The 21,839-nt window shown below is 46.9% G+C and overlaps 8 protein-coding genes across 8 annotated transcripts; 5 read left to right on the top strand and 3 right to left on the bottom strand.

Annotated features, from left to right (window-relative positions):
• The first annotated feature begins 2,279 nt into the window (after window positions 1–2,279).
• Window positions 2,280–4,755, top strand: V1508DRAFT_293475 (Cupredoxin). The gene is made up of 2 exons (XM_066936566.1): window positions 2,280–2,994; window positions 3,045–4,755. Exons 1-2 carry the CDS (start codon window positions 2,430–2,432, stop codon window positions 4,286–4,288), a joined length of 1,809 nt encoding a protein of 602 aa, XP_066792985.1. The 5' UTR covers window positions 2,280–2,429; the 3' UTR covers window positions 4,289–4,755.
• Window positions 4,756–5,516: 761 nt separating this feature from the next.
• V1508DRAFT_293464 (uncharacterized protein) lies at window positions 5,517–6,832 on the top strand. The gene has a single exon (XM_066936565.1). The coding sequence runs from the start codon at window positions 5,746–5,748 to the stop codon at window positions 6,769–6,771; it is 1,026 nt and encodes a 341-aa protein (XP_066792984.1). The 5' UTR covers window positions 5,517–5,745; the 3' UTR covers window positions 6,772–6,832.
• Window positions 6,833–7,327: 495 nt separating this feature from the next.
• V1508DRAFT_360820 (major facilitator superfamily domain-containing protein) lies at window positions 7,328–9,592 on the bottom strand (the record flags this gene model as incomplete). The annotated part of the gene is made up of 6 exons (XM_066937159.1): window positions 7,328–7,582; window positions 7,635–8,510; window positions 8,563–9,013; window positions 9,064–9,242; window positions 9,301–9,458; window positions 9,517–9,592. 6 exons carry the CDS (start codon window positions 9,590–9,592, stop codon window positions 7,328–7,330), a joined length of 1,995 nt encoding a protein of 664 aa, XP_066792983.1.
• A 761-nt stretch (window positions 9,593–10,353) lies between these two features.
• On the top strand, window positions 10,354–11,570 carry V1508DRAFT_426017 (SBDS protein C-terminal domain-containing protein). The gene is made up of 3 exons (XM_066941521.1): window positions 10,354–10,545; window positions 10,623–10,683; window positions 10,759–11,570. Exons 1-3 carry the CDS (start codon window positions 10,479–10,481, stop codon window positions 11,384–11,386), a joined length of 756 nt encoding a protein of 251 aa, XP_066792982.1. The 5' UTR covers window positions 10,354–10,478; the 3' UTR covers window positions 11,387–11,570.
• Window positions 11,571–11,784: 214 nt separating this feature from the next.
• V1508DRAFT_426015 (40S ribosomal protein uS13) lies at window positions 11,785–12,846 on the top strand. Its single transcript, XM_066941520.1, has 5 exons — window positions 11,785–11,927; window positions 11,998–12,041; window positions 12,179–12,239; window positions 12,303–12,364; window positions 12,423–12,846. Exons 1-5 carry the CDS (start codon window positions 11,925–11,927, stop codon window positions 12,715–12,717), a joined length of 465 nt encoding a protein of 154 aa, XP_066792981.1. The 5' UTR covers window positions 11,785–11,924; the 3' UTR covers window positions 12,718–12,846.
• On the bottom strand, window positions 12,788–13,871 carry V1508DRAFT_464412 (carbon-nitrogen hydrolase). Its single transcript, XM_066942899.1, has 2 exons — window positions 13,704–13,871; window positions 12,788–13,638 (listed from the first exon to the last, which is right to left on the bottom strand). The coding sequence occupies exons 1-2, from the start codon at window positions 13,843–13,845 to the stop codon at window positions 12,908–12,910; spliced, it is 873 nt and encodes a 290-aa protein (XP_066792980.1). The 5' UTR covers window positions 13,846–13,871; the 3' UTR covers window positions 12,788–12,907.
• An 80-nt stretch (window positions 13,872–13,951) lies between these two features.
• V1508DRAFT_426012 (uncharacterized protein) lies at window positions 13,952–19,468 on the bottom strand. The gene is made up of 5 exons (XM_066941519.1): window positions 19,023–19,468; window positions 18,903–18,960; window positions 17,545–18,842; window positions 14,796–17,496; window positions 13,952–14,743 (listed from the first exon to the last, which is right to left on the bottom strand). The coding sequence occupies exons 1-5, from the start codon at window positions 19,308–19,310 to the stop codon at window positions 14,109–14,111; spliced, it is 4,980 nt and encodes a 1,659-aa protein (XP_066792979.1). The 5' UTR covers window positions 19,311–19,468; the 3' UTR covers window positions 13,952–14,108.
• Window positions 19,469–19,923: 455 nt separating this feature from the next.
• On the top strand, window positions 19,924–20,850 carry V1508DRAFT_406625 (SGNH hydrolase-type esterase domain-containing protein; the record flags this gene model as incomplete). Its single annotated transcript, XM_066938785.1, has 4 exons — window positions 19,924–20,026; window positions 20,086–20,210; window positions 20,265–20,640; window positions 20,690–20,850. 4 exons carry the CDS (start codon window positions 19,924–19,926, stop codon window positions 20,848–20,850), a joined length of 765 nt encoding a protein of 254 aa, XP_066792978.1.
• Window positions 20,851–21,839: the final 989 nt, after the last annotated feature.

Below are 21,839 nucleotides of genomic sequence, written 5' to 3'. Positions count from 1 at the left end.
AGGCATCAGTCTGCCGTTATAGCTATTCCCGTGGGCCAAGACAGGCGGGGACCTGCAGCAGTCTTTGTACACTGGTGTAAAGTAGGTTCATTTGGACACAGTCAGCCTCGTTGTCGCGTGACCAACACACAAGCCTGAGCAAGTCGAGGCCTTTGCATATATCTAATCGATCTACATCGGGATATGTCTAATCCTGCAAGCTATGGCAGCCGAAAGTATCAGATATCGCAGAGGGTTGCGAACTGTAATAGCAAACCTATGACGCAACCGCAGCAGCATATTTACATGTCCTCAATCTCACAATTCTTTCCCATAGCCAAAGCTCATGTCATTGCAGATTAGAGCTTTTTTTGCCCGTGACATCTTTATCTCGATGATCTAATCACATCCTGCGGTCATACACTGAGTGGTGTATTGTAGGTAGATGGGGGAATCACTATTCTAGACCACAGCTGAATCAGATCAAACTCGGACACCAGACAAAACGCCTGGACTCTGGAGGTCAGAATCCTAGCCGTCCGATTTGTCTACAGTCTTCTTCAATTCGTACGCGGTTGCCCGTTGCAACAACTTTGCTAGGATGAGTCTCGATCTATGCTGTACGAGCACAATATCAGTCGTATTTGCGAGCACCAAATTAGCCCTTGCACTCGCGCTCTACGCGGCTGTGTTTTGTGCCTTGTTAAGCCGGGAATTTAGCTTGAACGTTAAATCTACGATGCAAAATTTGATTTTGAAAGTCGGTACCGATGTCCACTGCCGCGGCTCAGTCACGCGGTCTCGGCCCTGGACGAACGTTCGTAAGCAAGCGGGTGGCTCGCTCTTTGCTTTTTAGGGTTGAGGGTTATTCGCTGACAAGAAGGACGAGGCACGAGACTGGGCGTGCCTGGTGGAGGTTCTCGTATTGCGCTATTTGATTTTTCAATCGTAAGCGATATTTAATTATGTTCTGGCTTTTCACCTCGGGAACCAAAAGTGTCCTCTTGGGATATTTTATTACTGAGTAATCTGTATTCAAGTCATTCTGTGATTGTGTAGTGTTTGTCACAACTACACACAACAACCGTCCCTCACAGCAAGCCGCAAATGTTGCGGCGCCAAACTAGTCCGAAGGTTCTGAGCTGGCAAGTTGCAAAACTTTGTGTTTGAAAAAGTTTTTGTCACAGCGCCAAGAGACAGAACAAGCCTAGATCTTCCACCAGATAAATATGGATCTGATAACACCACGCGAATCGTAGAATCAGTTGGGCGCGGTTTAGCAGTATGCTCGGTGAGATGGGTTCAACAAACGCCTCTTTACAGAGTTGGGAAGTCCGATGATGGATGTTATTTAGGACGACACGCTGGCATGAATTTGAATGAATAATCAGACGAGATCGCCATGACTCGAAATGTTTTGAACTGGAAACTGTCGAATAATGGATGGCCTAAATAGTTGTTTGTATGAAACGAGATTCCCAGCACAATTATGCGGATCGCAGATTCTTGTGTCGCCGTGTATCGCACTTCGTTGGACGAGCTTGAACAAGGCAGGGCAAAGCGCTCGAGGCCTAATCAAGGTTTTTTTTCCAACGCAAAACACTCGAACTAAAAGCGTTGCGACGTAAGTTTTCTCGTTATTGTTTTGCTCAATCACACCACCGAGGAAGACTTTGTTTTACGGTCTAGACATGAGAAACCTTAAGCTTAAGCCGCCTCCGGCGCAGAAGGAGCTAGGTCGAAATGAGCTCCTTCGGAATGTTAATCTGCAAGCCTGCGGCAAACCTGCCGCGCCATGTGGGGCTCACAAAATTGCCCGTTTCGGATAGTCCAATACTCGATTTGGACTAGTTGCTTTGCAGCGCTTCCATCGAAGACTTTGTCGGTGGCCAGGTGGCATTATGCTTGTACAGCTTTGGCGGCGAATGCCTGCCCGTATATTTGGAACGGTGATCTATGAATACTGTTTGCACAGTTGGTTTATTATTGCCAAAACTGGCTTGGAACTTTTTCGGAGCGAGGGAGATCTGGACCGGGGGTTCGACAAGATGGCCTGGGCCAGGGCTGCTGCAGCATGACAAGAACGAGTCAGCGTAAGGTTTATCTGATCGTACCGAGTACCTCGCAAAACGCATTTTACGGAACGGCATTTTTCCATCCCGGGTGGCCCTGGCCGAGTCTTCTCCTTGTCGCTCCACAACTCGGTCGCCTGCTCCAGAGTAACAGCTAGTTATGTAGTTGTTATATCCTCTCCGCACCGCAACCTCGCTCGCTTTTATCTCTGCTGAAGGCCACTACGTCCGGATAAAGTCACCGGTCTCACAACAGCAAGCACACTACCCTGTGCCTCCTCGTCTCTATTATTCGACTCCCCGATCGAAGTCTCTGATCCCACTCTATTGTTTTCATCCACCATTCGCACCGCCCGCCAGAGTCTCACACACATCACAATGCGTGCCTTCTCGCTACTGGCTACTCTGACTGCTTCCGCAACGGCGGCTCTCGCTGCTACCGTTCAATACGACTTCTCGGTCGACTGGGTCCAGGCAAATCCCGATGGCGACTACGACAGAACATTCATCGGTATCAACGGCGAATGGCCACCACCACCAATCAAGTGCAACATTCACGACCGTGTTATCGTCAACGTCACCAACAACCTTGGCAACGAGCCGACCGCCATCCACTTCCACGGTCTTTTCATGAACGGTACAAACGCAATGGATGGCCCCGTCGGCGTCACCCAGTGTCCTGTTCCCGCCGGTAACAACATCATTTACAATTTCACCGTCGACCAGCCCGGCACGTACTGGTACCATTCTCACTATAGCGGGCAGTACCCTGACGGTTTCCGCGCTCCGTTCATTGTCTACGACCCGGAAGAGCCATTTGCCGGCCAATACGACGAGGATACTTATTTGTCCGTGTCTGACTACTATCACCAGTCTATCCCATGGCTGACTGCCAACAAGTTCTTGACTCTGACCAACCCTACTGGTGCCGAGCCCATTCCTGGTACGTTGTCGTTGTGTTATTTCGGTGGATCACGTTAACAATCGCGCAAGATGCGGCGCTCTTCAATGACTCTCAGAACATCAAGTTCAAGGTCGAGCCCAACAAGACTTACAAAATCCGTATCGTCAACATGGGTGCGCTTGTTTCTCAATACATCTGGTTCGAGGACCATGATTTCAAGATTGTCGAGGTTGACGGTATCTATGTTGAGCCGACTGATGCGTCGATGATCTACATCACCGTCGCCCAGCGGTACACCATTCTCTTGACCACCAAGAACTCCACTGACAAGAACTTTCCTATGATTGCTTCGTTCGACACTACCATGATGGACACTGTCCCTGATAGTCTTGTCTGGAACGTCACCGGCTGGTTGACTTATGACGAGAACGCGGATTTCCCGGAGCCTGTCGTGATTGACCAGTATGACTTTTATGATGACTTCAACCTTGTGCCTGTCGAAAAGGAGCTGCCATACGAGCCTGACTACCAGGTGTCTGTCTCCGTTAGTATGGACAATCTGGGCGATGGTGTCAACTACGCTTTCTTCAACGACATCAGTTATGTTGCTCCTAAAGTTCCCACTCTCTATACCGTAATGTCTTCCGGCAACTTATCGACGGATGCCACCGTCTATGGTACAAACACTCACACCTACGTACTTGGCTACCAGGAAGTTGTCGAGATTGTCTTGAACAATTTAGATCCTGGTACACATCCTTTCCACTTGCACGGTCACACCTTCCAGGTCGTCGAGCGTTCCGAAGCTTCTCCTGACGATAACACCTTCTTGTCCTACGACCCCGCGAACCCCGGCACCGTTAACCAATATCCTATGCGTCGAGATACGGTCTACGTGCGACCGCAGGGCTACTTCGTACTCCGCTTTAAGACCGACAACCCAGGCGTTTGGTTTTTCCATTGCCACATCGAATGGCATTTGGAACAGGGTCTCGCCTTGGTTTTGGTCGAGGCTCCGCTCGAGATCCAGTCTCGGCAGGTTATTCCCGAGGATCACTACGCTGCTTGCAAGGCAGGTGGTTACGCCTACGAGGGAAACGCCGCTGGCAATACCGTCAACCTTTTGGATCTCACCGGTGAGAAGCTCCAGCCGAAACCACTTCCAGCAGGTTTCACCGCCAGGGGTATCGTCGCCATGGTCTTCTCTTGCATTTCTGCATTCGTCGGAATGGGTTTCATCACCTGGTACGGTCTTTCTGACCTCAAAACTACCGAGCTGGAAGTCGCCGAGGCTCTCGGTGAACCACTAGATGATAGCGATGAGTCGAAGTAAACTAATGTTTGGGTTTTTTTTTGTGTTTTTTTGTGTCTGGTCATGCTATAAACGGTCTCGGATTTTTTTAAGCACGTGTTTGGCAGAATACCGCGTTATATGCTTAGATTGATATTTATCTTCTTGCTGCGCATTTCGTTAATGTCTATTTATTTTTCAAAGTTTCTGGCATTTGTTTTCTTCACATGTGCATGTACTTATATTACCTTTTGTACTTAATCGTATTAATGGAGTGGGGCCTAGGATCAACTTGCGTCGGAAACTTGGATTCCATGTGGGATGAATGAAGGAAGACAATCAAATGGTTGTCTATGTGATATTAGATCGCCTATGAATGAGTTGTTTGGGATATATATAAAGAGAGACAGTGTGTGTGTGTGGGTTACCTTGTATACATTAAATAAAGTCATTATTACCAGCGATCTCGCAGGAACCGTCCTCTATCTTATGTTCACGATGGTGGCCATATATAATCAAGAGATGGTCACTATCTACATCGATCGGGACCATTATAGTACCCAGGGTTCGATTTAGTGGACTGGCCCCTAAATCAACCTACGCCTTCAAGTAAGCTGCAGCTTTTTGTCGGAGTCGCAGACTCGGCTAGCAACTGTCTTTCAGTTACAGAGCCACGCTTGGCATCAATAGTTGGGTAATAGCTCTCGTTGCCGGGCTCTTGGGTGTTCCCCAAGTCGATTACGATAGATCACGGAACTTTAAATGTCGATTTGTGATAGATGGTTCCTACGCACTCCCCTCGGAAGCGGACACTCCAACGCAGGGCTTTGAGCAATATTGACCGTACTGAGTGGATGGAGGCAAATATACCGCTATACTCTTATAGAGGAGCTCTAAGTGGGACGTGTCTCTGTTTCCCCTTTGCGCCCTCTTCGGTGCGGGTGTGCACAATTCTTGTCTGGTCGCAATGTGTTTGTATATTTTGCAGTTTTGTACATATACTAGATAATTGTATGTTAGATTTGCATTTATGGAAGTGAAATTTGAGCTGAGCTGACTTCTTTCTGCTACCTACCACCAGTAATTCACATGGCAATATAATAAATAGATCTGCATAATATGGCGTTGGGTGCGGCTCGTGATGGGCGTCAATGTCTCGTGGGAGACAGTTTCGGATGAATAATCTATATTGGTAATTTCAGAAGATTGTGGAAAGAGCAACTCGAAGCCTGTAATTGCTTACGGACATGTGTTCGATGTGTGATGCCACGTTGTCACACAGCAAGATATGTATTTAAGGAGGGTCTAGTCCACTGGTTTGATCTGAAGAAAATATACGGCATTGCATCGAATTCCTTCTATAATTCTGTTACGCTAAGCACATAGTCCTTATACAGAGACAGCAGTTCGAGCAGTCAATCCACAAGTCTCTGTCGTGCCTTTTGTCCACCAAGAAACGCTACTGATCGTTCTCGTTCCAGGTAGAGTCCAACTATCGAATGGCAGGAGATCTCGTTTTGATCACCGGCGCCAGTGGTCACCTAGGCTTTCGCGTGCTGGTACTTGCTCTTGAAGCAGGATACAATGCTCGCGTCGCTGTACGGAGCCAAGCTAAAGCTAACGATATTATCGCTGCTCCGTCCATCAAGGCCCTCAACTCGGGGTCCAACGTCACCTTCACAATAGTCCCGGACATCCTAGCTGACGGCGCATATGATGCTGCCGTAAAAGGCGTGAAGTATATCATTCACTGTGCATCCCCTCTCACATCGGGCATCACAGATGATTTCGAGAATCAGATTATTCGCCCCGCTCTCAGAGGCACCATTGGCATCCTTGAATCTGCTCAACGGACGCCCGGGATCAAGCGCGTCGTGATCACATCTTCAGTAGTCGCCACGATCCCGTTTATGGAAATGTTCGCAGAGTCAGGCAAGGTTTTCGATGGCCAGTTGAAGGTCCCATTTAATCCCGGTCCGTACAAGCTAGAATTCGAAGCCTATGCCGATTCGAAAGTCCGTGCTTTGGCAGCCACTCATGACTTTGTTGCCCGAATGAAACCTGGATTCGATGTTATCAATTTGTTGCCGTCCTTCATCATTGGCAAGAACGAACTAGTTACTACCGTCGAGGATTTCGCCAAAGGTACAAATCATTTAGTGTTCGGCCAAGTTCTCGGCTTCAAGAATCCTGCCCCGCTGCCTGGCTGTACCGTTTACCTGAACGATGTTGCTAGCCTCCATGTCCGTGCCCTCGATCCCAAAATTCCAGGCAACCAGGACTACCCTGCCAACTCCGGGGGCATTGATGGCACCACGTTCAGCGACGCTATTGACGTCATCAGCAAGAACTTCCCGGATGCTGTTAACAAGGGCATACTACCCAACGATGGCAGACAACCGACGAAGAAGCTGAAAATGGATGTTACAAAGACGGAGAAGGTGTTCGGATTGACATTCGCCGGTTTGGACAAACAGGTGACAGAGGTCGCGCAGAACTACCTTGATCTAGTGGCGCAGAGCTAGATGACAAGTTGTAATCAGGGTTTACATGGTTTGCGCTATTTTTAATTAGGAATAAAATACGCTGCAATTTTTTTTTTCTCCATTGTAACAAAAAACATCCACCGGTGGCAAGAATTAAATATCAAGTCGCATTTATTAGTCCAGTTACTGCTGGAATACCACACCTCGATCTGACTGAAGACCAAGGTTGGTTATTACTCTTATGACCGTCGGTATGAAGGCCAATATCTTCAGAGGATAATGGCATAACTCGGTCACAGAGGGAGAAATAAAATTGGGACAGTGCGGCGTCATGATCCACCTTCCTGCCTTTCAGCATTTCCATGAATCGAATTACCGAATTATGCAACATATTTCTCACCCACAATTCCCACCCAAAGCTAAAGGTCATAAATACATGCCGAACCCATTACAGCGAACCCATTACAAACCAAAATTTAACACTAATCAAACAACACGCGTCATCGTGACTAAAATATGCCAAGATTACGATAGCAAAATCATACAGACTTCTATACAACAACAATGAACACGAAACCAAGTAACGCACAACTTTTTAGCTAAGATACCGCATCAACTGTTTCTGATCCGTCCACCGCCGCAAAACCTTTCCAAACATATACAGCGGAACGGCGAGTAAACACACAAACAGTTGAATGCACCCGAACGTGATGAAAGTAGTCTTCGTGCCTGCATGTTCGATGAAAGTGTTTGTAAATAAAGAGAACGCGAAGCCCAGCACATTTTTGGTTAGGTTCAGCGTCACAAGAGCTTCGCCGGCATACATTTTGTATGAATCTACTGCAAATGTCTGGACCTTGTCAGTTACGGTTCCGAAGCCGTCATTGCACGGTTGGACTTACAATAGCTGTCGTGCTGCCCAAGCAGCATCCAAAACTAATAATTCCAAAGAACACAGTAGGAACTACCCAAATATCATCGTCATGCGCGGACCAGCCGAATCCCATCAACCCAATCGCAACGCTAACGGCAACGGCGACAACCATCAGCAATCGGAACTCAGGCTCGTACGTTCCGTTATTTCGTTTCGTCATGACCCTAACAATCATATCGGATATTTTGCCGGCAACGGCAGTACCTAAAATTCCACCGACGAACGGACTTATGTAGAGGAGACCCACAGTGGTAGAGCTCATATTGTATGGCCGTTGCCGGAAGACCTCCGAAACGGACTCGGACATTACGATAAGCCAGACGACACTTAGGGCATACATGAGGGTCGAAAATAGGATGCCCGGATATGCAAAGAGAACAAGAGGTCGCAGCGCGGCCTTCCACCAGGGATCCTTCGACAAGCGACCGTTCGTAATAGCAAGCTGGTCCTGGAACGACTTCTTCGGATTTTGTGCAGACAAAATGCTGAATACAGCATCGGCTTCAGCGTCATCAATTGTTCTAAAATGAGCATGCCGTACAGGCGACGCTGGAGGCGAAGGAAGACTAGAAATCGCACTGCGTGGAGATGGTAGACCGCTATCCATGCCAACCGTAGAAATACTTCTCTGAGGAGCGACAGCCAGGGGTGGATGTGTCACGGAAAGCGGTTCCGATGAATTGGCCATCTCGTCATTTAGCGACTTTTCCTCTTCAGACATTGGCATATCTGTTAGAACTACTCGCTCATCGATGCCACTGTATTGCCGTGTGTAGTACTCTGGATATGCTGACAAACTAGTGTGCAGTGACGATCGCGATCGCGATTTAAAAGAGAGAGCGCGCTAAAAAATTGTCATTCATGTGCGCTAGTACTATGCTACCAGTAATACTAACCGCTTCTCGAGCACTGGCAGTCTCCATCTGGCTTCGTTTATCATGGGGGATGGGATTACGCTCGAACCAAGTTTCGGGAACGAATAAAAAAATCATAACAAAATCAAACCCCACAATAATGGCAACTATCCAAAATACCCAGTTCCATCCAAGGTTACTTATAATAAATCCAGAAATTAGAGGGACAATGTTCTTGCCACCGAGCAAGAGAAGGGTATAGATCCCCAGTCGGTATGCACGCTCGTGAAGGAAATATATCTCAGCAATTGTCGCCGAAGGCAGTGACTCGCAAGGAGCCACACCAAAACCCATCACAATTCGCGCTGCAAGTAGAGATGCGAAAGAAGACGAGCCACCGGCCCAGAGTGCGGAGGCTAAGAATATGACAGTGCCTAGAAGATAGGTCAAACGTTTTCCGTACAAAATCGCGGTCGGCGACATAATAACGGAGCTCAAATCGACGTTAGCGCCATCCCTTCGAATAAATAGTTACTCACATACCCAAATCCGAGTGCCAGCATATATCCTCCAACAAGATAGGCCAATGTTGACAGAGATACGTTAAACTCTGCTGCCAGGGTTGAGAATCCAGCGGCCAAGATAGGAGTTTGTCCACCACCGACCATACAGTGGAAACCAATGACCGCCAATGCCATGTCGCGCCTCCACGTAGGCCAGTTCTGTGGTACGGTCAGTTGTGGTCGTGGCTTGCGAATGATATGAAGCGGAATAACATACCAGGGGATCATTTGGGTCATCTTTTGGCTGAGGATGGAGAATTATACCGTTCTTAGTCTTCTCCGGCCTTTTCGACCGGCCGGAGTTCTCATTCACATAGTCAGAGACGGTATGACCAGACTTGGTCGGCTCATCATGAGCTATCATAGCAACAGTTCCTTGTTGTAAACATTGGTTAATCAGCACATACTAATTCCGATCACAAGAAGAGCATACCTGTGACATCTTCATAGTCGCAATCGGGTTGCAGAATACCCAGAATGTACTTTGAACTCGCCTTTCCGGTCGTCATGATGTACTGAATAGTGTGTGACGTGGAAGCGAGCAAGCCAGAGGAAGACTATTATATCGCTTAACAGAACTGGCAATATTGCAACGTCGATGGCGACAACGCCGCGAACGCGCCCGTGCTTACATTAGAAGAACGAGGACTTGCTGCACCTTGACGTCACGTCTCACGCCGCACGCCCCCCCTGACCGCGCACTCTGAATTGCACGCTTATGCCAATCTGCCCGTTTCGTCGGGTCTCACTAATGCTCAACAATATTGCACATTGCACATTGCTGTCAATGATGTTGTTGTTGTTGTTGCCATCTGCGGGGCAAATAACAACAGCGGCATAGCGATACACTGTGTCGTCGTGAAGGCACGGGTTTCTCACGTTTTAGTGTACTCTGGACAAGCAGTGCAAGTTACAATGGCGTCGCCGTGGCTGTCTGTGGTTCGCGTTTCATGTTTAGTCCATTCCTCGGAACCCATCCGCCAGTGTCTGAGGCGTGATCCCGAATGAATCCTGACAAGTGCCAGGCTAGTATGTGTCCCTGGCGAGTTACAAACCTAACACTTAAATATTTGTCATCGTACAGTCGTCACATTAGCCAGCGCGTGGACCTTGGCCCTGCAATCACATCCGACTCGAACATCACTCACTTGTTTATGATTACATTTGCTTATGTAGATAGCAGTGATTTTATTTCTAATACCGGCAGATGAGGCTTTGAGTCTGTCTAAATCTAAATATCTTAAAAGTTGGGAAGATTGTAATCAACGTGTCAAATAACGTTTATCAACAATCAAAGTCCCAACCGCAATTTTGACGATAAAGTTCTCGCCGTATTGCAAAGAGAGTCCACAATCACCACTTAATCAGTCCACGCCCGCGCTATAGCGCCTCACAATGCCGATCCAACAACCGTCTAATCAAATCAAGCTGACAAACGTATCGCTTGTTCGCATGCGAAAAGGTGCTTCTGTTTGGTTCTCTCCACTGGGGATCGCCGGATCTATCTTATGTCCTCAGCACTAACACTGTCGTATGTAGGCAAGCGTCGTTTCGAGTTGGCATGCTATCAAAACAAAGTGCAAGACTGGAGATCCGGAGTGTATGCTACTACCCTTCATGTATTGATCTAAAGGTTGACGTAGCTACTCTACTAACGTTTTCACATGTGTTACAGTGAGACTGATCTCGACGAAGTTCTCCAGATTCCGAACGTATTTTTAAACGTTTCCAAAGGTCAAGTCGCCCCAAATGAAGATCTCAAAGCCAGTTTCGGCACAACAGACACCGACAAGATCATCCTCGAAATCCTCAAGAAGGGCGAGCTGCAGGTCGGTGAAAAGGAACGGCACGCGAAACTTCAGCAGCAACATGCCACTGTCATCGATCTCGTGGCGTCAAAATGTGTCAACCCGAGCACTAAGCGGCCATATCCCACTACGATCATAGAGAAAGCACTGACAGAGCTCGGGATAAATATTACTGCGAATAAGAGCGCGAAGGCACAGGCCCTGGACGCCATTAAGCAGCTTGTCGCAAAGCAGATTATTCCTATTGCGCGGGCTCGCATGCGCATACGAGTGTTCGGAAATGCCAAAGAAGCGAAGAAGTACAGAGATACAGTCGTTACCTTAATAGAAGAAATAGAAGATGAAAGTTGGTCTCAAGAGTGGGACTGCGTGGGCTTCATCGAGCCAGGTAAGTACCGTGAAATTGGAGACCTTCTACGAAACGAGAGTAAAGGCCGTGCGAATCTCGAAGTCCTCGATATGGCAGTTATTCAGGAGGGTGAAGAGGCGTTGTGAGGAGTTTGTCAATGTACTCGATGTCAATACAATAGCGACAACCTATTACTGTCGTATATTTACTCGAACTGGAATTTAACCCCGCCAGCCCACGTATCCAGCCCATTTGTATATGTTCCCAATTCCCAGTGCGATACGTTGCATGTGGCTACGTGGGACTAAATTATCTAACATTAAGTTTGGCAATCTATCAAGTGATTTACGAAGTCGCCAATCATATCATATAGAGTGAAGATCGTACAGCAGTCCCCAGTGACATATCTAACTCCACGTATATTTAAGGCGAAGTTCCTATAATTACTGGAAGGATCGACTTGGAGAGTTACCCGGGACGTTGAAGGGTTTAACATGAGACCCAGGACACGGCCGTGACTGCTTTTTCGTAGGGTTATTTCGCCAGTCGTTCGTTCCCAATGCACGTGTAGACCCACCACACATCCGCGCCTCACCGACAAGTCGTGAAAGTCAGTAGTGTAAGGATCCGCTGGCTTAGCGACCACTTTATTCTGTACTTCATCGGTCAATCACATCGTCAAAAATGGTATGTTTACAATGCAATATATGGCAGAAGCGTGATTGTTAAACGTGAGCGCTAACGAAACGCTGTTTAGTCATTCGTTGTCTCAGAAAAGGGCAACTTCCAGCACATCTTGCGGTATGTCATATTTTACTTTGAATATCGGAAAGAATCCGCACGATTTCGAATATGCATGTCTATGCGTTACAAAGTGTGAAGCTATACGGAGGATATTTAGTTTATTTAAAATATATTTGCTGATGGTGCGGGTATAGTCTCCTCAACACCAACGTTGATGGTAAGATCAAGATTATGTACGCTCTTACTTTGATCAAGGTATGTACAGATGCAGAGTCACTGTTGATAGCAATTCAGGGCAAGCATACTAATAAATATTAGGGTGTTGGTCGCCGTTACTCCAACCTTGTTTGCAAGAAGGCTGATGTTGATTTGACCAAGAGGTAAATTTGAATTTATAAGCACACAATTGCACAGCATATATTAACGATAGGATTGCAGAGCCGGTGAGCTTACCGTTGAAGAGCTTGAGCGAATTGTTACCATTATCCAGAATCCCACTCAGTACAAGATTCCCGCATGGTTTCTTAACCGTCAGCGCGACTTCGTCGACGGCAAGGACTCCCAGGTGCTCGCTAACCAGCTTGACTCCAAGCTCCGTGACGATCTTGAGAGACTGAAGAAGATTCGCGCCCACAGAGGTCTGCGACACTACTGGGGTCTCCGTGTCAGAGGTCAGCACACCAAGACTACCGGTAGAAGGGGCAAGACTGTCGGTGTCAGCAAGAAGAAATAAACGGCTAGCGAGCGTATTTTGTATTATGGAAAAGGGTTCATTTTGTTTGTTTTACCTTGTATTTAAAAGATCTGGAGGCATAATATAGTCTAGGATAGGATGAATTAAACGCTACCTATATTATTTTGACCATTGCTCTAACAACTTTGATACATTCGGTGACTCCACCATGATCGCTTTTATTACACATTTAAAACGCTGATGGCTCAACTTTTTCGCTGACATCCGGATAGACATCATATCTTCTCTGAGTTGTTACCGGAATACCACTCTGAACTTCTTCAATCCTTCCTGACTCTAACTGCGCATACACAATCTCCTCGCCTTCATTCGCCTTAGCGAGGATAACCGCATTAGGGTCCACAACCATCGAGCTACCATACGCATGATATCCAGCACTCAAATCTCTAGCCGGCGAGCACATGATCACGTAAATCTGATTGTCCACCGCTCGCGCCCTTCCAAGCAACTCCCAGTGCAGCGGACCTGTCGTCGTATTAAACGCGCCCGGATAAATCATAGCAAACACGCCCTTCTTTCTCGCCGCAATAGACGCCAACTCAGGAAACCGAATATCATAGCAAATTGCCAGCCCGACTTTGCCATACGGCGGAATGTCAAAGACAGTCACTTTGTCACCCCCGGTTAAAACCTCTGATTCCTTGAACGTGATCTTGCCTGGGATATCAATGTCGAAGAGGTGCACTTTGCGGTGCTTGGCGATTAATTCTCCAGAGGGCGAGAAGCTCAGACTCGTATTGAATAGCTTGCCCGTATCGTCACGCTCTGGAATGGAGCCACCGACGAGGTAGGTTGATGTTTCTCTGGCTAGCAACGACAAGAATGTCGTGGTCTCTCCGGAAGGAATATACTCAGCATACTGCGGAAATGCAGTAACCGAGTATGGCGAGTTAAAACATTCTGCAGCATTATTTCATGAGTATTCTATCGTAAAGTACGAACCATATTTGGCGATTAGAACTGACCTGGCAGCACGATCAGTTGTGCGCCATTCGATGCTGCTTTCAGAACGTGCTCTTTAACGCGGGACAAATTTCGAGCTTTATCCGCGGTGGCAGCTAGTTGCACAAGTGCCACCTTCAAAGATTTGGAGAGTAATTGAGGCATTTCGATCGCACTGGTGGTGGGTCGTGGTATTGTAGCGATCTCTATACTTAAGAGTTGTGCGGCTCAGGTTTTGACGTTCTCGAGTGCCGACCCATAATTATCGAAATTTGTAACATGTACATAATGATTCTCATATATTTTCTTTATATAATATACATACGGATAAAATGCAACAAATTAACATGCCTTCCGTACAGTCTATCACATACCTTCATCCTCGTTTCTTCTTTCATATTTAACAACAACCAATCATGCCACTTGTCTCAACCTTCGATGGGCTCTGAGCTACCTTCCGCTGCAGGAAGATCCACGGCGGTGGCAATATTGCCCGGAAGCGATCCTGGTAGGGAGTCTAAAATCGCGGGAGGCAAAAATCGTTGAAGCCTTTTCCAAGTCTGATCCCACAGCTCGAGTCTTCTATTATCCCCTGGTGCCTTCTCGGGCTGAACCAGGTACCCAGAAGAACTCATGACAAGCAATACATTTTTAAGTGACTCAGCGACTGCTTCTTCTAAGTTATCCCGCGGACTGCTGTTCATCAGACGGTCCATCATGTCTAGTATCTGCAACCACAGATCAAGCATGCCTTCCCATCCCGACAATCGCTCCAAATAATATAAGAAAACCTTGCACAGTAAGGACGCGGCCTGTAACCTTGTTTCGCCCATTCCACGAGGATCTGATTGATATACTTCTGGTCGCAAGAGACCCGCTATCAGTGGGAACAATACCGTTCCGAAAATAGCGGTCCATTCAAAACCGTCGTAGGTCGCGGACAACTCAGGAGAAAGAAGTGTTCGCTGCAGAGATCCGAACGCTTGCTGTCTGACTTCCCTACATGCATTTAAACACTGAAGCAATAATCCATCTAATACCGGGAACCAGAATGTAGTCCAGCCTAGTATGCGATTAGCAATAAGTACAATCGTACAAAGTGGTAGAGTGCATACCGTCGTTTCTTTCAAGCTTCAACTCCGTGATAAGATCCGTCACTTGACTTCGGAATGCATTAATCATCTTCACGGCCTTCACTGCCCGCTCGACGATGTCTACATACGGTCTCTGCATCCCTGGGTACGTGCCCGCCGCAACGGCAGCATTAACCTCTGCCGCAGTCATGCGCTTCCCATTGATAACGGTACTACCTCGCCAGCTATCCTCGCTGGCTTGCTTATTACCTGTTCCACTTCCTGATCCTTTAATTGCACTATAATTCCGGCGATCAACACCTTCTACGCCTCGTGAACCACCTGACTCTCCTCGACCGTTTATATTTGCACTGGCAGCCAGATTGGTTATCGGAGGCGTAGATGAACGACCTAAGCGACGTATAGAGCCACTTCGATGATCATGGCGCTGTTCCCATTCACTGCCCACGCTTCCAGCACTCGCGAACGCACCAAGGAGATCTATCACTGCTTGGAAGTTGGCGCTGTTGTGTATGAGCCGCAATTTCGTGCTGTCCTCCTCATTCTTGACCTGAAATTCACCATCGCTATCCGGTATGCCGGTTATCTCCTCAACAACTTCGAAAATAACAGACGCAGCTTCCGGATTCTCAAGTAGCGATTCCAACGTTTTCCAAAATGCTTGTTCGGGCGCATCCAGTAAGATCATCTTAATATTATCTGGACAGTTTCGGAAGCAATACACAATGCCAGTGGCAGAAACTGGGCCACTTTCTTTCAGAATATCATTATCGACAGAAGCCGCAGATAAGAATATTTCCCCCACCAGTTTCTTGATATCTGCCAGTTTCTCTTCACTTGGAGATGTGGTGTACTCATCAATAACTCGTCGCAAAATCGCTAGCATGTAGCAAATTACTCGGCCAATAACTACAGGATACACGTTGCCTGCATTTCTCAGAATTGCTGTAAATGTTGCCATTAGCTTTGGCCGTAGCATAGCCAAGCATTCGGCGTCCTTCAAAACGAGACACGTAGCCATCTCGAGAACGTATATGCTCAATGGAGCGAAGGAGGGCAGGTTCAGTTTCTCAACTGATGTGGAGAGCTGTGGCGATTGGCCGCTAATTGATAGCGCCGCATCATTGTTGAATTCATTCCGTAACGAGAGAAACGGTCTTCGCTGCTGTAATAGCATTGCCTCCTCTAATAGGGACTGCAGCATGTACTGGACTTTGCCGGAATCGAGTGCCGAGATATTGTCAAAAATCTCGCTCAAGTTACACGAATTCACACAGTCAACAGTGCACAACGTGCTTTCGAGTTCCTCATCCGACGGTTCTGGCGGTCCATCCACCGCATAACTAGACAGATACGATGACAGTGTCGAAAAGATGCTGCTGTCCTTAGGATCATTTCGTTTGATCACGTTTCCTGGAGTAACCATCGGAATCGCTGGGACATCTAGTTTGTCTTGTAGTTCGGAGAAGTACGGAGATATGAGTGAATTGGCAAATAAGTTGAGCCATATGTGAATTATTTCGCGCCATCCTGATCGAACTAGATATTCGTTTCCTCGAACAACTCTAAAAAGCACGACCGTCGCTAGTTGGGCTTTGTAGTTTTTGCCGAATCTGACTGAAAGGTCGCTGACTGTGATACTGCTGCCATCAACCTGTATTTCAGTTGAGTCGGCACTACTTGTCGCCGATGGCTCAGCGGTCAACGTCGAAATCTTCGACAAACAAAGAATGATATGATCTAGCGCATCCGAAATGTTATATCGCGTAGCTATTCGCGCACAGTGATCGAACCCCGTAATCACACGCATGAAGACCATGTCATCTGTCGCTGAAGTGAACACGTATGCAAGAGTTGCCACAACCGGCTTCCAAGTTGCACGGAACATCTCTGCATCGTAAATACTTGTATCATCGCATACGAACAGTTCACCCGACGAGTTGGCTTTTTGAAGAAGCTCTTTCCAAGCGTAATCAAAGCCAGCTTGATTATTATGTTCTTCTGGCATGATAATCTCCTGATTCTTAATCGCGTTGTAGATGGCTTCCAAATATTCTGGAACGAAATCCTCATTATTGTTGACCTTCCTCAGATTGCGTTTGTACTGCTCTAATGTCATTCTGTTTCGAACTTGAGGATTGTAAAGATCGGTATTAAGCAGAATCACTGAATAACTGAGAACGAATGCGGCATCTTTGTTGGCCACTTCTTTGGGACCAAACTCACAATATCTCTCCGAAAACTTTTCAACAATTCGCTCAATTTGCTGAGCTTCTCCGGGCAATCTAAAACTCTCAAGTAACTCCCGCAACCCTGTATCAATTCGCTTGTCCGTAAAATCAAAGCTATCTATAAAGCAGTCCAGTATGTCCTTATTAGAAGGTTTAGCCAAGAATTCACCGAGTAGTTTCTTGCTGATTCGGGATGTGTTGCGCAGGAACGTTGAGATCGATTTTGGATTAGACGCGTCATCGATGATCCCATTCTCCACCAAAAACTGTATTCCATTCTTGGGATCATCATTAAATTTTGACGTGCCTTGGATGATTAATTGCTTTTTATCTCGTTGTTCCATAAGCTGCTTCACGGTTGGATAATTTGGCTTTATCTTCGGTGGCATATCAAGACGGTCGGCCAGGAAAGACACGTACGAAAGCAGCGCATCAAGACATAGAGGTGGAACATTAGGAGTTGACCACGCAGCGGCATCCGGAAAGGCGTTCTATGATCGTTAATCGTAAACAAACAGAGGAATAAGCAAAACACTTACCCTACTCAGTAAGCCGATCAGGTCTTCACATAAATCTGCCCTGTCGACATCGCAATCATAATTTACAAACAAGTCAACCATGAAACTTGGTATCCGAGTTAGACCGCTCAAGCACTCCACCATAGTCTCTCTAGCATCCGGACCCCGCTGCCCACCTTCCATACCCAACCTTTGCCGCTCCTTGACTGGCACCGGTGTACTCGTACCAGATGAACTTCCTGTTGTGACTGAGGACGATGATCTCAACAGAACCTTTGGCGTCAATGGCACGCCTTCATATAGTATTGGATCTATTCCTGGCTCCTTCGGAATATCAACAAGAAGATGAAGGCAGGAAATCATGTACGAGAGCAGAAGTTCCTGTTGAAGTTTGAGATGAGGTCGCAGTGTGTGTAAGATTGTAGAAGAAACACGAAGAGAAGTCTGCAATATTTGTGGTGAATCATATCTCAGTAATTGGAACAAATGGCGGCAAAGGTCATCGACAGCCAAACTCCGCAGCGACACATGAGTGGCAATCGTCAACCCTGAAACTTCAAAAGCGACATCAATAATTCTTAGAGCCATAACGCGCATCGTATCAGTATGCTGTCTATCGTGAGGGTCTAGGAGAGAAATAAGCACACGTAAAAGCTCTCGAACAGATGGTAAACCGTATGGTTTCAAATCAACGTTTGAATATGCATTGCCATCTGGCTTTTGACCAGCCGTTGGAGTGAACTCAGGTGTGGAAGGGTTCGGTGACTCCGGTCCTGGTGCGCTATTTGGCTCAGCAGTTGCTGGTTCGCCCATCTGAACGCTGCCGATATTGCCGCTGCTTGTACTGGTCATTGCCTCCAAAGTTGATGAATTCTCCTCGGGTTCAATTTGCTTCAGCAATTCGAACGCTCTCTGACACATTGTAACCATGGACATTTCAGCAGACCGTCGAAGCATCTCGCTTAATCGCATTTGGCAGCACATGCTCAGCCCAGTCTCCATCATTTCGCAGACACTTTCATCAGAAAGCAAGTCACCACCAATGCCACACATCATACATTCCATAAGTCTGAGGATACGAAGAAGAACCACCTCGTCCTGTGATGAGTCCGATGCTTCAAACCTACAGTGTGTGATAGCTGACGACAGTAATTGCATAGCCAGAGGTAGGCGTGGCGATGACGGCGAAATTATTCTGTACGAAAAGAACTTGGTAATGGCATTTAGTGCTAGGGACGTGATCGGTCCCGTGATAGACGACGATCGAATAACTTGCAGGAAAGGGTGGAAAAGCGACACTGTATCGAATGTAGAGATATCTGAAGATATAGTTATTGGTATGATCACTTCCTGTCTAATAAGTTGCGTAGTTTACTCACCTCGGCATTCAGCCAAGTCAACTCTCAATTTGGAGAATCCCGCCATGAGTGGATTGTCCTGTGCAATAGGATTAGCACCTAGACAAAAGACCAACCTCCACCAGGGCAAGCCGATCTCACCTGCGTAGTACGCGTCCTTTTCGTGCGCAATCCCAGTCTTGAAATTAAACTAATGTCCTCTCCTGCATCAGGCGCAGCGTCCGGCGGGCTACCGGTGCCGAGGATAGCTGACACACCGGACTGAGCCCATCGCGCATTCTTGCGCATTGCCGATGTAATCGTGATGCACTCATTTATTACCAGTGATATAGGGTTGATTGAAATGGAGCAAGAATGTGTAAGAGACGATGATCTAGGAGGAATTGATGGCGGTGACTGCGCCCTAGTAGCTGTTGCCGACGACTCCATAGAGCGATGGGCCTGATCTGTCGCGTAATGGTAGTCCTACCACTGAGCGATTATCTCACCTTTGAATGAAGAAAATATTTAGCTTGCGCTCCTAAGAATCACGCTTTCAATGCCGAAGAACCAAAGATGTGCCGTTGATGTTCGTGGCCGATAATGGGAATTGTAGCGACGTTGAACTTAGGAGCGGCTGGTGCTCTAATTTACGGCGAAATATCGACTGAACTCTAGCTCGTCGTCTTCCTGTAGCGGCAGCGAGAATTATCTACGTACTTGAATTGTCTACGGACGCGTATATACATTCGGAGACTGTCTTAATATAAGGAACAGTCTCTTCTATTTTATTTTCTACTTATAACTGGAGCTGTCTCACCGCATGGTCCGTTGATAGTGCCAGCTAAATTGAGACTTCAGCAGCCGCAGGTTAGATTTGGACATCTGTGAGCCAGTATACTAAGTATACATGCGCTAGGTGGAATGTACCACGTGCGGCAATATTTATTCAAGCTAACCAAAATAAGCACTCCACGACGGATATATTGGTTCGAACTGCCGCTATCACGTATGTCTATTTTTTTGCATTATCGTCCAGGGCACCTTGACAGACACATTCAAGATGGCTCTTGCTTTTGACAAAGTGCTTATTTTCGGCGATTCGATTACCCAGTATGCCTATAATCAAGATATTGGATTCTGTTTCGGTCCTGCCATGCAGAACAGTAAGTCAATGGTTCGATTACAGAACGACATAATGAAGTCTTCCGCTGACATGATTCAGTTTATTGTCGGAAGTTTGATGTCATTCAACGTGGCTTTGGTGGTTACAACTCCGACCATGCTGTGCTCATGGTGGATAAAATAATCGAGCAGGAAACGATGCCGACGTCCAAGATTAAGCTGATGGTACAAGCTATCAACCAACGAACGCAAGACACTCTGCTAACTACAGTTGACTAGGTTGTGTTTTTTGGCACCAATGACTCGGTAGTTCCTGGAGCCCCACAGCATGTTCCCATTCCCAGGTACAAAGACAACTTGCGAAAGATAGCGAGCAGCGCCGAGCAGGCAGGAGCCAGGATCGTTATCGTTGGACCGGGCCCGTACAACCACCACCAGGGAATAATCGGAAGAGAAGATCGTGCCATTGAACGCACGACTCTTCGGGCTCGCGAATACTGTGACGCTGCCATTGAGCTGGCTAAGGAATTGAATGTGGCAGTTGTTCCCATGTGGTATCTCATTATGGCAGATCTCGGCTGGAAGGAAGGCGACCCTGTATATGGTCTGGCCGAGCTTGCAGCACAAAACCCGCTGACATCCTACCTTAACGATGGTCAGTCTCCACCTGAATCTTTTACTTCATAATTACTGATTACGATTAGGATTGCATTATTCGGACAAGGCTTATACAGTGGAGTTCAATAACGTGATCAAAGCCATCAAAGCATTTTACCCAGAGCTGGACCCTGCCACCGTCAGTGAGAAGCTACCATCATGGGATAAGATTACGTCGCCAGATGTCTTGAGGGCCGCTTTAGAGTAGATAGTTGACGATAGAGGTTAGTTACCTATGTTGATACCAGCATATTTGATTTGCATGTATGGAGTGTTATGCTAGACTGCTATGCGTTGACAAACATTCTCTATCGAACGGCAATACTATTTGTCGTCACTTCTCACCGAAATCTGCCTATGCAGCTGTGTTTACTCACTATCGATTTCAACCACATAATCTACTGAAGATGCAGTACCGTCGAGCCTGTACAAGTCACACAATATGTGTAAATATGCTGGCTCAAGCACCACATATGTCTTCTCAGTTGATGGCATGTGCTTATTATAAAACGCTTGGCTATGACTAGAGATAGTTAAGGACTGGTGCCTAAAGGTTAGTCCGGACAATAGTACCATGCCATCACAACTTTGAAATAACACCACCAGTTTTGTGGCTATAAGGCTCAAACTAAAATTATCTACTACTTGTGCGGTGAAACCTCGATAAAGGTATTTTTTGACTTCCAAATTGAAAATTGGTGGAATGTTTGTTCAATGAAAAATGGGGGTACATTGGTCCTTAACTATGGGAAAAGAAAAATTTGGCCGTGACACATTACCCTACCTTGCCATGTATTACCCTCCGTTTCCTAATTAGGCTAGCGCAATTGTCTGAGGGATACTGTAGCGTTTGTCCGGTTCGATATGTGGCGCTTCATTGTTTTTGTGATATGTTCGGTTATTGTTCGCGTTGTTTTGCTTGTGTAATTAGCTTCGTGTAGCGATTATTCTGTGTTAACTATTCATCTCGTTCATAGTAATGCCCGCCAAGGTTAGGGCTACCAAAAATAGCCGCCAGCGAGATGAGTTTGTGCACGCTGTGGTTGTAAATAGAAGCTGGGCTAGCGGGAAGAAATGGATAGCTCGAAGACAGCCTGTCTTTCATCTCCCTAGACGAAACTTGCTGTCACAGAATGCACCATTCACGCATTCATAGACCAGGAAAGGGGCAGACTGGATCTAGCCTCAGCACTTCCT

This window comes from Lipomyces doorenjongii (genome assembly GCF_038497915.1).
Source record: "Lipomyces doorenjongii strain NRRL Y-27504 unplaced genomic scaffold V1508scaffold_90, whole genome shotgun sequence".
Lineage (NCBI taxonomy): Eukaryota > Fungi > Ascomycota > Lipomycetes > Lipomycetales > Lipomycetaceae > Lipomyces > Lipomyces doorenjongii.
This window is presented reverse-complemented; position numbering and strand designations above follow the sequence as displayed.

What these genes read in the sequence shown, in the direction of transcription:
- V1508DRAFT_293475 (XM_066936566.1), top strand. Translation starts at nt 2,430, where the DNA reads ATGCGTGCCTTCTCGCTACTGGCTACTCTGACTGCTTCCGCAACGGCG. An exon ending in TGGTGCCGAGCCCATTCCTG is followed by an intron (nt 2,995 to 3,044) that starts GTACGTTGTCGT and finishes CAATCGCGCAAG; the next exon opens with ATGCGGCGCTCTTCAATGAC.
- V1508DRAFT_293464 (XM_066936565.1), top strand. Translation starts at nt 5,746, where the DNA reads ATGGCAGGAGATCTCGTTTTGATCACCGGCGCCAGTGGTCACCTAGGC.
- V1508DRAFT_426017 (XM_066941521.1), top strand. Translation starts at nt 10,479, where the DNA reads ATGCCGATCCAACAACCGTCTAATCAAATCAAGCTGACAAACGTATCG. An exon ending in GCTTGTTCGCATGCGAAAAG is followed by an intron (nt 10,546 to 10,622) that starts GTGCTTCTGTTT and finishes TGTCGTATGTAG; the next exon opens with GCAAGCGTCGTTTCGAGTTG. An exon ending in CAAGACTGGAGATCCGGAGT is followed by an intron (nt 10,684 to 10,758) that starts GTATGCTACTAC and finishes CATGTGTTACAG; the next exon opens with TGAGACTGATCTCGACGAAG.
- V1508DRAFT_426015 (XM_066941520.1), top strand. An exon ending in AACTTCCAGCACATCTTGCG is followed by an intron (nt 12,042 to 12,178) that starts GTATGTCATATT and finishes GTGCGGGTATAG; the next exon opens with TCTCCTCAACACCAACGTTG. An exon ending in GATGTTGATTTGACCAAGAG is followed by an intron (nt 12,365 to 12,422) that starts GTAAATTTGAAT and finishes ATAGGATTGCAG; the next exon opens with AGCCGGTGAGCTTACCGTTG.
- V1508DRAFT_464412 (XM_066942899.1), bottom strand. Translation starts at nt 13,845, where the DNA reads ATGCCTCAATTACTCTCCAAATCTTTGAAGGTGGCACTTGTGCAACTA. An exon ending in ACAACTGATCGTGCTGCCAG is followed by an intron (nt 13,639 to 13,703) that starts GTCAGTTCTAAT and finishes ATAATGCTGCAG; the next exon opens with AATGTTTTAACTCGCCATAC.
- V1508DRAFT_426012 (XM_066941519.1), bottom strand. Translation starts at nt 19,310, where the DNA reads ATGGAGTCGTCGGCAACAGCTACTAGGGCGCAGTCACCGCCATCAATT. An exon ending in TGACTTGGCTGAATGCCGAG is followed by an intron (nt 18,843 to 18,902) that starts GTGAGTAAACTA and finishes CTATATCTTCAG; the next exon opens with ATATCTCTACATTCGATACA. An exon ending in GAAGCTTGAAAGAAACGACG is followed by an intron (nt 14,744 to 14,795) that starts GTATGCACTCTA and finishes ATCGCATACTAG; the next exon opens with GCTGGACTACATTCTGGTTC.